Raw genomic sequence first — 14,604 nt, forward strand, 5'->3', positions numbered from 1 at the left:
AACATGGAGCTATCATATTGTTCTAACAATGTATAGTTTGGTCAGGAAAAATAGGCAGGGGAAGAGAGATGTCACACTACATCAAATTGCATCTACATGATACAGAAAAAAAAGAAAGAGACAGACTTTGAAATATCTTGGACGAGCAATCAAAAAAGGAAGAATCAGTCATATATGGGTCTTGAACAAATTCTGCAGAGAGGGATAAGAAACTTCCCATCCCATCTTTTTCAATCTCTATAAACACCTATTTCAGCTTAAATTTCTACTATACCTATGGGTCAACACTGAACTAAAGGCAAAAGTAGAAGTGAAGGATAAGTTGCCATTACTTGATCATTGGTTTCATCAAAATTTAGCTTGACACTAGAGTTGAAGTTGAGTTTTTTGAGTTTGAGTATTTATGGAGTGTGCTCATAAACCAGAGCATTTTATCAAAGTCATTCTAGAAGGACATGACTGTTTGGAGGTAAGAGTTTTGTACACAACAAAACCTTTCTATGAAATTAGCAAAGCCACAATTTATCAGACACCACAAAACAAAACCTGAGAACTCTCCAGCCTCCTCAGGGCTTACTTTCTCTCTAATTTCTGTTAGTTGATGTGGTGGCAATTGTAAAACTTTATTTTTCATTTATTCTAGAGGGTTAAGAAAGCATTTAATAATAAGCTTCCAATGTGACATAAAATTAAACTGTCTACTTAAACTTCTAGTTAACTGCCTGGTTTATTTAAAGCTTCTAAAAACAAAAGCCATTATGCTTCCTGAAGACTTTATTCCCTCTGCTTTATCTGCTAATCTAAAACCACAGCTGCACTTCTACAAGGCAGTGTAAACTACAAGATGAAATTTCCACAGGTTGCCATATAGACTGTCACAGTGCAAAGCAAGACAAGCATTAAATTTCATTAATGTTAACTATTGCAAATGAGCTTTCAAAACACATAGAAATCTCTTTGCTGCAAAAGTAACACTGTTAAAATATTCCACACCAACACCAATGAAGTGTTGAACTTGGAGCTTAAAATGTTTTAGAACTCTGATTCTGAGAAGGCAAACTGAACATCTTCCCCTTTTACTGCATACAGCAGCTGCAGGAGCTGCAGGTGGCACAGCCTCACAACTTTTTTACCAAACAAGTTATTAAATACCAGATTCATAATGAGTAGTACCTGTACATAGTACCTGTCCCTAAATATGTGACTTGATTTGAAACAGCATGCTTTCCCATTCAAACTGAAATTGTGTATCTCTTAACTGCATGTAAGAAACAAATCTCTGATTCCACAAGTATTGTCAGTATCATCTAAATAAAGGTACAAGATGAGAGATATTTTAGATATTGATCAGAATAGTAATGATATATATACTGCAAAAAAAGCTTCTTCAGAATCTATTTCACCAAAGGAAAGTAAATAGAAGCCTTGAAACTAACTAAAATTTATAACAGGAGCCAAGTAAATGATAATGGAAAAAACGTTATATTAACCCTTGGAGAGTTTTCTAGCAGGCAGCACTGAGCTTAGGGCCTCCTGACTTACAGTGAATCAATACAGGCTGAGTTACCAGACCAAACTTCAGAGTTGAAGGATCAAAAACACAGCCACACATTCTAAACAGATACTTCAGCAGAGATGCTCAGTTACAGTTAGTTAAGGGGGCTGCCATGTAACACAGGAAAACTTTTCTCTACTCTCTTCATAGGATTGTAGAAGTAACCCTAAATACTCCCCAGCAAAGAGTAGACATGGTTATAACTTGTCATAATACAGCAAAAGTCTTTCACCATTTTATATGTGCTCAGTGGCATGGAATGTTTCTTCTTCATTGAAACTCCAAAAACAAAGATTTTGCCATTTTGAAATGAATGAAGTGAAATGAATTAAGTCAAATTCATTTTAGACTTGACATTAAGCTCATAATGAGGGGGGAAATGAATGAACCCAAGAGACCACATGTCCTAGAAGATTAGAAGTGTATGAAATAGCCTGGATTAGCTAAAAAGTCTTTAGACAAATAAGGAGGTCTAAGAACCCTAAACTGGTACAGTTCATTATTTAGATAAAACAAAACTAAGAGAGCTCTGCTTGGGGGAGGGGGAGCTGTGTAACCCTGTGGCTGTATCTTGTAACTGCATCTGCTAACAGAGACAGGAAAGCTAAAGCTCTTCCTGTTTCCTTCATAAAAATCCACCTGGATAAGCATGATTATTTAATTATTCCTTTATCACCTATCAAACACACAGGTGACATCTCTTGATTAATAATAATTCTCTTCAAACTTGTTGATAATATTTTCATAAAAGTGATATAGAAGGATAAATATTCATATCTCTTTGAAAACCATTCAGCTACAGATGTGGCGTTCACTTCTCAGAAATCTATTTATCTTATCCCTGTTTAATTGCCCTTTCTTCTTGCTATTTGAGTAGGCAGCCTAACTGAATTCTATATCTACTATACTATAGTTATATGAATTAACCTGAAAAAATACTATTTTGTGGAGGATTAATCTTTAATCTGTTTAATACAAAGAATGCATTTGAAACAAAGTTGTATGAAATGGATATGGGCAGGTGTATATATATTCAGACAGCCTACCATCAAGCATTTCTGCATACTTGACCTTATCTTTTTCAAACAGACCCAGTCATCCTTTTGTATAATTCAGCCCATGAAGACTTATTTTGATTAATTTCAGGAATATCCAAAATACCTCTGCTTATTTCCTGTGTTCTTCAAAACTCAGCAGGGTATGAGCAGATAGAGCTATTGTCAGGAAGTATCCTGAATTGTCAAGAGGCTGGAAAAATAAGAGTCCCTATTTTGACACAGTTCCTATCAGACCAACTGCCAGTATGCAACAGTTTGGCTCACCTGGCCACCACTGGATATAGTAAGCTCTGTGAGTCCCCTGCTTGGCAGGTGGTAAAGAAATAAAATTCCACACTTTATGAAGTCAGACATTCTATGAAGGACAAACCAAACCTTTCTGCACTGCCACCTTCTTATTCAAGGATGGCTGAACTTATTATAAAAAAAACCAAACAACCCAAAAAACTTAACAAAAAGCCTTTTCTCCTTTCAACATGCTAATTCTGAGTAGTTCTGTGCTTTGCTTCTCTCTAGGCTTTTTCTTAAGTAATTTCCAAAATCAGCATGTCAGTCCCTAATAAAACAGTTCAGAATAAATATTACCATGATCCCACAGAAATACCAGCTCAGGAGAGATGGACTATCGTGTTCAGAACATTTTATAAACAGCCTGCAATTCCCAAGGTTATTGGAAATTAAATGTTCCTCTGATTGTGGCCAAGATAATTACTATAAGCTAAAGACCCTTCCATGTGTTAAAAGCATCAAACAACCAAGCTATGTCATAATAATGGAAAGAAATATTTTTCAAAATGATTGGTGGTAAAGAATTTATAAATCCCTTGGAATTCCAGGATAATTACGCACTTCATTTTATAAACTGCCATGGCTACAAAGACATAATGAGATATGTCCTCTTATCTGCAGCCATTTCTTTTTTAACTCTCTGAAAGAGAGTTACCTTTACTAGAAGGTAAATTCAATACCTGGAAGAAGCACAGGTATTCATGCTGTTCTCCATCACCACACAAAAGAAAGCATTAATAGCATGAATATGAGGAAGCAGATGACAGATGAGAGAGAAGGGAGTATTTTGTGGTTTGGATTTTACAAAACTCTGATCTCAATGTGAAACAGGAGCAACTAGACCATTATCAAATTCTCCAGCCTTCTTTCAAACATTCTGCCATGAGTGTAAGCATTGCACACAACTGCCACAAATCGTCCTTTCATTGGTACAATCAGAGTAAATACCACCTTTAAAGAGTATCCACTAATTACCTTGTTACTTTAATTCACCATCAGTAAATGTGCGCATCTTAAATTACAGTTCAGAACTAGAAATTTGTACTTTAAAGACAATGCTGGAATGGCAGCAGTTATCAGATTATTCAGATTATTATACCTTTTCATATACATCTGTATATTGAACAGTATCAGAGCTATTCCTCTACTACATAGTAATACATATTTTTAATAGAGATTATTTGAATTTCTCTACTATCCTACTCTTTTAGCTTTTAGAATTTAAGGAAAACCCATTGCATACAAGCAAACTTTTTGTGTGTTCTCTGATTCATACTCTCTGATTTCCATACTGAAAAAGAATCAGAGTACAACTGTCTAACATGTTATCTAATAAAGACTTTTTTTTGAGGCATAAACCAACTTGGATATCATTACGCTGGATCTACAGACAATCTATAACACAGAATACATGACAGAAAATACCCAGGTAATTTATCACTGCATGGGAAAGTTTGTGCACAGGGACAATTATCTTCCTGCTCTCACACAACTGAAAATATACAGTTTATAGTAGTAATAAATTCATGCTTGCAAGTAGATCATATTACAAGCAATTTACTAAATATCTTTCTTAATTTCTCCCCTTCTGAAATAGCAAATATAATCTAAAGAAAAGGTACGTTTACCATGAGAAGATAACAGTAAATCAATACAAACAATCTAAAAATATTCAATCTCAAAGAATGTGATCAAGAAAATGTTCTTTGTTTTATATTCTAATATTATCCCTAGAGACTATAAATCATCTGGGTCTTCCTTTTCCAAATTTCTTTCTGAAATTTCTGGATAGAGGTGTATAGGACTTTCACTTCAATCCATTTGCAACTGAGCTACTTACAGGGTCTTTTCCTCTGAACCTCTTGGTTTATGGGGCTATAGAGTCTACATGTTTTTCCATCTTAGTTCATAGTTATGATTTAGAAAGGGCAAAACGGTCTCATAAATCTCCTAGCCATTTATGACAGACACATCAGTGTTCTATTTCAGGCTCGAGAACATAAAACATAGAACATAAATATAATTTGCAGATATGAGGAATATCTGTAGCAAATACTGGATCACAGTGACATCTTCAAGCTTAAATTGAGCTTAAAACAAAGCTTGTTCAGAGACATAAATAACAGAGCTGCATTTGCATGGCCAGGCTGCCCTCAGGACCCTTGATGAAGGGCACCATTGTGCTCTGCTGCATGCAGCTGAACTCATCACTACTGGGGATCTCCAGTTGTCTGAGACACATACTAAAGAAACAAAGGAAAGGACGTATCCATATATTTTAAGTATGGATTATTGCTCCAATCATATAAACCCTGAAGCACTACTAACCCAATTCAAAAAAGCACTCAGACAGGAAAGGGGGCAGAAGTCAGATAGGATGAAACCCCATACTACTGTGTGTTTAAGTGCTTAACTAAATCAAGATACTTTTCCTGGGTTTTGACTCAATGTGGCCAATATGAGTATATACTATGATGAAGGAACAACAACCTACTGAGAAGGGTGACAAAAGAACAGTTTGAAAGAGATTGGTAATCACTACATCTCAAATTAAGAAATTCTGCAAAGAAAGTGCAGGCTACCTAAAAGACTAAACTTATTTTTCACCATCGATTTTTGAAAGTAATTTTAAGATATGCACATCAACAGCATTTTAAATACAATTATATATTTTTCTTTTTTCTTTTTTTTTTTTGTAAAAGCTAAAGAAGTGAGAAAAAGTTCATGCTGAGGTTTGTTGTCATTTGGATGTCTAATGGCAGTTAGGTTCCTTGGCTGGCCAGACAGCTGCCAGGACAGCTCTCGTCACCTTCAGCACTAGGATGATGATTTGGATTTAAAAGGAGTATGACTGTCATAGGGCATCAAGACAACGTAACACAAGGTGAACTTGTAGGTAGCTAGAATCCATTATATCATGAATTTTTAAAAGTTTAGGCAAGCCTTGAAACTTTGCCACGTGTTCAGTGAGTTATTAACGTAATGCGCTCTTGGTGTTGTAATAGCAGGTGCTGACCTGTCTTTAAGGCTTTTTCTTTGTAGGACATAACAGAAGACTCACTCTAAGATATCACTGTAAGATAATTTTGGTAATACCTTATGATCATCATCACAGAAGAACAGGAGAAAGAACACTAAGCATATGCAAGTGAACATCAAAATCTCCATCATCTTAGTTTTAGCTGGGGTAACTCTGTTAGATGACCAGAAAATACATTGGCTGTGCAAAGCAGAGATGAGCAAGCTGGTCTAAGGGGAAGATCCCTGTGCAAGGGGATGGACTAGATGATCTTTAAAGGCCCCATCCAACACAAACCATTCTGTGCTTCTACAGTAGTTAACTGCAGCTTCTGATAGTGTTAGCTGAATAACAACTTTTAGACAGTTCTGCCAAAGGGAACACACAATACTTCAAAAACTCTCTACATCAGCAAACAGCTGAGCACAGTGCAGGGAAGCACAGAGTGGTGGAGCTGAGTTACTCCTGGAAGTAGCTGTCTCTGCAAGCTCACCAGAGCAGCACAAGATCCCAGCCCAGCCTGACCAGGAGCATTGCCTCTCACTGGGGTTGGTGGTTTGGTAGTGTGTTGCACATGACTGAATTTTAGCATTTAAGTTAATACCTTCACTCAGCCCTTTCCTACCATGTACAGACACAGTCTGGGCTGACACACACACATCTCTACCTGCTCTGCTGACCAGGGCAAAGATTCCATACAAACAATATTTAACAGAAACATGGATCCAACAGGGTTCCAAGAGAGATGCAGCTCTAAGGCACCAATGACAGGCTGAGTCACAGCACAGAATACCTAACCAAATTATGAAAGGAAAGCTTTTATACATAGATCTTAATTTAATCAGAAACTCATGGAGTTCACCTCTTTGCAGAAACTGCCCACCCGTGTGTATTTCCTGCCAAAAGCTATAAAAAGCCTGTAGAAGTTTTTAAAAAGGTTGGATTTCAGATAGAAGGCTTCAGTCTGAAGGGCAGCTGAGGAATGGAGTTATGTTTCAGTGAAGAAGCCATGGAGTTTAGAAAAAAGTGAATAAACTGATATAAAACTTGGCTGGACTCTGGAGTGTGGCTCAGATTTCTATTCAATAATGTATTCTTTTCTATTTATGATTTTATATTCATCAGTCTAAGGGTTTTTAGATACAGAAAACCTGCTAAAAGATACCACCTGACATGCATTCAGAAGCTGATATGATACTAGATACTAACATTAAGTTAATTTTTTGTCTTTGGAGAGGGAGCTTCAGAAACTAATCCATTCTTTATAGATCTCTTAGAGGAAAAAACCTTCTTTTGTTTTTCCAATTTTTCCAATTTCCAAGGTATCTCCAATTGTACAAAATATGTCAGGAAAGATTTACAAATAGTAACAACATGCAATTGCTTCAAACTGAACAAAACATTTACTATGCTCATTGGTGTATCAGTTGCACAGATTTTAAAGGATTAAGACCCAGAGAAAACTGGAAGACCAAGAAAAGATAAAAGGTTTGTTGTTTATTTTGTTCTTCTCATAACTCATTCTAATACGAGTGAGTAGAATCAACTATAATAAAGCCAATTGGATAATTTTTGGCCCTAAAGATTTTATTTATCAATAGTGAGATGAATAGAGAGATGAATAAATATCCAGAATGAGAAGGCATTTGTGAAACCTGTAATTTTGTATCTTCTCTTGAGTGCCAAAGAAATTAAGGACAACATTCAAAAATCCAAGATGAGTTCAGTAGGAACTGACCCAACAGAAGGAATTCAATTTGTCAGAACCAATACAGATGTCTATATTTAAGCTGCCCATCCCAGACCTACTTTGCTCTCAACTGTGAGAAGTCAACACTTTTTTTGTGCAATTGATCTTATTACTGGGCATATCAGCAGTCAGCCAAATGAATCTCTCCAAGTATGTGTTGGATGTCCAAGGTTAGATGGGATTAAACACACCCTCTTTGTTTCTGTGATTCCGAAGCCATCTAATAGATTCAACAGAAAGTTTCTTCCAAGCATGAGCTTTACTTAAGCTTAAGAGTCAGCAGAATCATTACGTAATGATTTTGTAGACACACCACGACAATTCTGTCTGATAAAAATATTTGCCTGTAATATTTTGTTAAATTTAAAGTTACCATGTAGCAACTGCAAGAGGTTGACGGCTGCCAAGAGCCATGAGATTGCTGAATAGAATGGTATTTCTGGAGCCATGCCCAGACCTGAGACAAAATTTGACTCATCTTCATGCATACATTTCCAATAAACCATCAAACTAAAATAAGGATTTAACTCCATCATGAGCCTCTAGAGATATCATGTTAGAGCTAAGAATTTATTACAGTATCAAGAGAAGCTTCCAAGAAACTCTAAATGAAAGGTGATCTTTCCATAGACATATTCGATGGAATGTTTGTGATCTTGAATTTTGTTCTCCCAGAATGCACATGCCTGGAGCACTGATTCAGTTGTTGGTAGCAGGACAATTATAATGTGAGCTCCATTTTGTTTCTTTGTATGACTTCAGAGCGTATTAACAAATATGCTTCAGGGCCAGGCTGGATGGGACTTGGAGAACCTGGGACAGAGGAAGGTGTCTCTGCCCGTGCAAGGGGGACTGGAACCTGATGGTTTTTAGGTCCTTTCCAACCCAAACCCTTCTAGGACTTTAAGATTCTGTGAAATACGAAGTGTGTAGGAAATACCATGTTTGGGAAGACTACGCCTGCAAAAATTTAGAAACTGTAGGATGAGAATTGAGCTCAAACTTAAGCATTTTTGTTCTTATTTTCAGCTAACAATCTTCCAACTAAAATAGAGATAAAAAGATAAAAGAGAGGGAAAGACAAAGAGAAAATAAGTAAATTGCATAATATTTACATGAACTTCAATCTGCTCAGTTTTCTGCTACAGCATTTTATTCAATCTTTTTCTGACCTGTCTGTTGAAACTGCAAGTTTCTTGACATCTATCCTGTCATTTATTGAGTACCTGCACTTTTGAGTATAAGGGAGCCTCAGTCTCAAGTGATATTTTTTAGGCACTACCATTATACAAATAAAAATATAAAATACCTTCAACAGCTAAGTGACTGATATTTCATCTTTGTTTTTGATAATTAATCTTTTAATCAGCATACTGAAGAGATCAGTAAATAACTATATAGATAAAGAGATGTAGAAATCTACCTTTTTTTAAATTATTGGGGTAGCACTTTTTCCCAGTCATTCCAGAATATGGAAGCATTAACCCTTATTAGTTCAAAAGAAATCCCATAAGCTGCAGTCTCTGTTTCTTAAAGATGTGTAATTTGATTCCAATACTTGTATTGGATATCTAAGTAAATTTCAAAAATGCTTGTACTTTTACTGAGAAAAGCTGTTCTGCATTTTTTTACATGGACAACCTCTCTAACTGCTGCTCTGGATTTTTAAAAATAATTGGTTAAAAATAATACAAGGAGAAAGTTATCAGCAACCACTGTTCACAATATATCATTGCATTATCTTTATCCACAAGGCTCATACCACCCAGGTGGATTGCAGCATTTTGATATGTGGTAATTAACACAGTGGAGAAGAAAAGGCTCAGAAAGATAGAAGGGAATTCATAGTGTTAAAATACATGAACAATAGATACTGTAACAAAATACTGTCTTTTGTTATCATTATGCAGTAATAAAATATCTTAGGTTATTCTTACTATTTTGTCTAATTACTATTAAAATATGCAACATTTAATCTTACCACTGAGAAGCCAGTGTAGCAAAGATATCAGTGATTTCAGGTTCTTGGAAGAGTTTCAGAAGTTCTGGTTCAGATGATAAGTCAGCAAGGATCCTTAACTCAATATGGGAAAAGTCTAGAAAACAGTGTTAAAATGCATCTCTTGTACCAAAATAAAAACATATCTGAATTTCAACCAGACCACCACAAATTAAAATGTAAGCCTGGAGTATTCAATCACTGCTTCATACCCAAAAAAAGACAGATGCCTGTAAGAAGCTCATCCTGAAGATGTTATATTCCAGCTATGGATTACAAAGTGTCTCAATCCTTCATTATCTTCAAGTGCCAATTAATCTTATTAACTCTGTTTCTACTCACAAGGCTTAAACATCATCCACTTCCAAAGCATAATAAGGAATAGACATCATATAACAATATTAATTGTTACTAAGGGATTTGACAGCCTTGTAAAATATGTCATCCAAAGGACAGGGGGAAAGACACAACAGAACTGTGAATATTAATGAGTATAATAATTTACTCTCTCTCTTACCTGCTGCTAAAAACGTACATCCATTTTTTGAAACAAACAATGTTCTTGGGGAAATAGTTACTATGTCCTCTTCTTTTCCTAGAGAGGAGGTACACTTTTAAATCCCAAACACCAGCTCAAAAATACTGTGCTGCAAACCATAGGAGGTTTTATACTAAATACACAGCTAACACCACAGAAATGGCAATGTAAGAAAACAAGCAGAGCACCAACTGCCAGAATCACAATTATTTCACTGTATCAATCATGTACAACTTTACCTCCACCATCCTAGGCAGTATTGCTCATTTCTTTTCTCAAATCCTTCCCTAAACACAAGCTATCAAATATATTCAATAACTAATATTATTCACAGATCACTTAATAAAGGATACATTGATAAAGAAGGGTCTATAAAAATAAGTAAATATATGTAGTTTTGTATCTTTGAACATGCTGCAGCAATGTGTTAATAACCAAATTCTGAGTTACAGATGGTAGGGGAATATAACATTGAGAACATACAGCTGTCATAGGCATCCAGATTGTAATGACAGAAATCCCCAATAATATAATTAAAAACTAACACAAGGTACCAGAAACTGAGTGCATCCAGGGAATACCACTTGACATAGTGTAGGGAGGGATGGTGGTTTAAAATGCAACAGAATCTGGTCAGCATAAAAGTGAAGAAAACAGAAAAAAATGTGTCTTGATACAGGAAAAACTTAGAAATATATTTTTAGAAGCATATAAGATCATTAACAAAAGCTCCAGAAAGTTTCATGTGCTAGAGGTATGCCCAGCACCTGAGGTTTATGCTGCCCCTGTTGGCACAGATTTTTATAGCAACTTTAAAAAAATACTTTAAAAAATGACTCGTGTAGATAAAATAAAACTACTGTCAAAATTCTACATTATCTTCCATAGCCTGTTTAATGGCCTGTATTATTTCCAGCACAGGGAGTGAATAGCTGTGAAAAGGCAAAGCTTGCCCTTAGCAGAGAACCAAGCACCACATTGAGCAGCACTGCTCAGCTGCAGCTGCAGACATTCGAGGAGGAGAATGTGTGTTCCAAAAATCCCTCTCTTATATTTAAACCTGCTACTGTGGGTTTCTCTCTTTATCATTTGGCTCATGCTTTTCTAGACTTCACTTCGATTCTCTCTGAACCATAACCATCTGCCTTAAATCCACTTCTGTTATCAAAAACAACACATCTGACTAACTACTGGTGTCTAGTTGTGAGTATGATTAAAATGACCCAGCCTAAACATTGACTCAGGGAGAGCCTTATGAGCTAAACACACACAAAATCATCCCTAGGATATTTAAGGTTTTTAAGATGCATAATTTCATTTGGAAAAAGTGAGGAAAACAACAATAAAAAAACTGTAAAAGATTAAACTATTTAAATCAGTGCTGAAAAACCAAATTTTTTTTCAGGAACAACCAGAAAAAGTAAACGGCTTAAATGCTAATGTATAACAAAGCATCAATCATCTGATATTTAAGGCTGGACCTATGAGTCTGCTTCAAAATATAATACCACTCAATAAAATAATTAGATAAAACTACCTTTTTATCTTAATAAAAAACACAGTTTACCTTTTATGTACTGTTTCTTTGCAATTGTCACTGGATGTTTAGAGATACCTTGAATGTTCTACAAACATGAAGAACAAAACACTAAGTAAGTACAAGTTTATGAAAATAAGTTTAGGAACAGTTTATTACCAGCATTAGTGATACTAGTGCCAAAAAGTTTTTCCCATATAATAAGAAAGGTTAACCACTTTGCCTTCCAAAGGAATCTTCACATTCTGCATCTGCAGACACTTTTGAATATTTGCTCTTCCATAAAAATTAGAAGCTTCTAAGAACAATTACTCACTTGCAGTCATTCCAAAGCCTAATATCTGGATGCATCATAGAAGATAATTAGTAATCCAATAAAAATAATTTTCTTCTTACTTTCATCTGTGTCTTTTAGATATAGTGCATTACTTCTGATAAAAGAATACATGTGAATCTTGCGTGCAGGCTAAAGGAACTGAATATTTTTCAGCCTCTTGGATTTTTTTCTAGTATCTAATCCTACTTTTTTTTAAATGTACAATAAAACAAATAAGGAACCCTTTATTGTCTACAGCACATCAGTCCAGATTAAAAGCTAGAGCTCATTTTATCAACCAACACACAGGACCAGGATCAGCAGCAGGTTTGTTTTTTTTTTTCAAGATCTGTGTTCATACACCTCCATTAAAGCATCAAAGATGCACATGACAAATCCTTTCTGCTATTTTGTGCCATTATGCTTCTTTATCTAGGACAGCAATATATGACAAGAGAATATATCAAGCTCTGATTTTGTCATTCCACGTAATTAATTTGCAAGTGGTTCAGGAATTAGATGTACATACTAATATTATGTAATACTGAAAGATCAGAGAGTGGGAATAGTGCTATATAATTTCCAAATCAGAATCATCATTTTCTGTGCAATTTTAAACTCAAAAATCGTTATTTTAAACTTAAGAGGGATGCAATCAGACAGCAAAAGCTATTGAAATTTAAAGCGAAGCAAAAGAACAAAACCCCCAAACCACAACAATAGCATTCCTAGTCTTAGCATCACTCTTAAAGATGTACAATAAAATGTATGGAAGTTGAACAGCACCCTACTAGGTACTCTACTCTAGAGAGAGAGATAGGAAACTACCACATAACATGCAGAATATTTTCACAGCATGGATAAAAATTAACACTGCTCTCAGTGCATCAATACCCAGAATAAACACTTGCCAGCTGGAATATTTTATTCTTTAGCTTCTAGAAACATTTAAAAACACACTTGTGACAACGCTTATGGTAATGTATTTTTAAAAATCTTTTTTTGAAGCAAGTGGTTATTCAATCTGTACACAAAACTAACACTCCTATTGGCTTCCTAAAAAAAAAACAATTTGACTTTCCACAAAACTAACACTTATTGATTTCCACCAGTAACAAGCTGAAGAACTAGTGCTCATTCATATGAAAAATATGCAGTTTAAGTGGCCATGGAAACTAGTAGATCCTCAGAAATTCAGAAAATTTAGGCCTTTATCATGTACCTGGACATAAATGAATGTGGGAACACAATTTTACACACATTAACAAACCATTTTAATTCTGATTTATAGAACCATTCTAACAGAGGATGTAGAGGGGCTTCTCATTCAGCTCTACACTGGTATTGTGAGACATACTTAATCAGGTAATTTCCAGCACAGGTTAAGATTGCTCATAGTTACTCCCACTGATGTTTTGACCTCTCATTGGCTTCAAAGTCCTGAACAAAGTGAATTTTTAAAATAAGTATTTCATAATCCATCAACAATGTAAAAATCAATCACTACATTGCTATCTTGTTTTCATTGAGAGCATATGTACAAAGTCTACTTTTAATGCAATTTTAAAAATGTTACTGATAATTCTGGAAAAGATTAATAAGTAATAACAAGTGCAAAATGTCTTTTCACTTATAAATTAGTTAACTCATAATTTGACCAGATCTTCAGAAAAGAGCCAACTCAAAACTTGAGAGTTGTAATGCTCATCTTCAAGCTATTGGAATAGTTTAGCATATCCCTCTGATCTAATTTTAGATTAATTAAATTTTAGGCAAGTTGTTGGTTTGCACGAGCTGTGTAGAAAACCTCTACAGCCAGCAAAGACAGAAATCTCCTCTGGATAGTTGAACCTATCTGTATAAGACACATACTGACAAGTTGTCCTAAGGTTCCCCTGGAGCTGATGTATTCTAAGAATTAGATCATCAAATTGGATGAGATGAATTTACTCTAGATATTTAAAGGACAATCTCACAAGAGTCTTCCAAATATCAAGTTCTCTGCTTGAATCAGGTGACTGTTTTACTGTATCAGAAGTGGAAAATGAATGTGGTTTGGGCACGTGATTATCACCACTTTGGGCTACATAATACAGCCCGTATTTTTGCTTTTATGTGGACATTTCAAGTATTTCTGCAAAACCTTCACAGATCCAATCTGAGATGTGAATGCTATCCCTTACCGTTAGAAAAGGGTATCCACATATTGTTAGAAGTTAAAGAGAAACAAAATTGACTCTTTGAAAGATCATGTTCCAACAGACAAGAAGGAATGCTTGAAACAGTGTGGTGAAAAGCGGGTTGTGGAAGTTAACTATTACAATACTTTTCTTCATTGTCTCTGAGTGAGGGTAAAAAAATGGCTAAGCTATTCTAGTAGATGTTTAACAAGAAAATCCCAGCATTATTAAAAGAAAAATTTAAAAACAACACCATAATCCAAAATTAACTTCCAGAGGCTCCAACAGATAGCAGGATAGATTAAGCCGAAATCCCAGCTTCAGTATGTCTGAAAAACTGTGATGATGAAGGTACATTTCTGAA

General features: G+C 35.3%; 1 protein-coding gene across 1 annotated transcript in view; it reads right to left on the bottom strand.

Annotated features, from left to right (window-relative positions):
- Nucleotides 1-14,604, bottom strand: part of POLN (DNA polymerase nu) — an 88,428-nt gene that overhangs the window by 41,100 nt on the left and 32,724 nt on the right. The window contains exons 15-17 of the mRNA XM_062493326.1: nt 11,775-11,832; nt 10,187-10,264; nt 9,652-9,766 (exon numbers count right to left, since the gene is read on the bottom strand). Of these exons, the coding sequence (XP_062349310.1) occupies nt 9,652-9,766; nt 10,187-10,264; nt 11,775-11,832 (251 nt within the window). The remainder of the gene's footprint in view (nt 1-9,651; nt 9,767-10,186; nt 10,265-11,774; nt 11,833-14,604) is intronic.

This window comes from Cinclus cinclus, chromosome 5, assembly GCF_963662255.1.
Source record: "Cinclus cinclus chromosome 5, bCinCin1.1, whole genome shotgun sequence".
In the NCBI taxonomy this organism is placed as follows: Eukaryota; Metazoa; Chordata; class Aves; order Passeriformes; family Cinclidae; genus Cinclus; species Cinclus cinclus.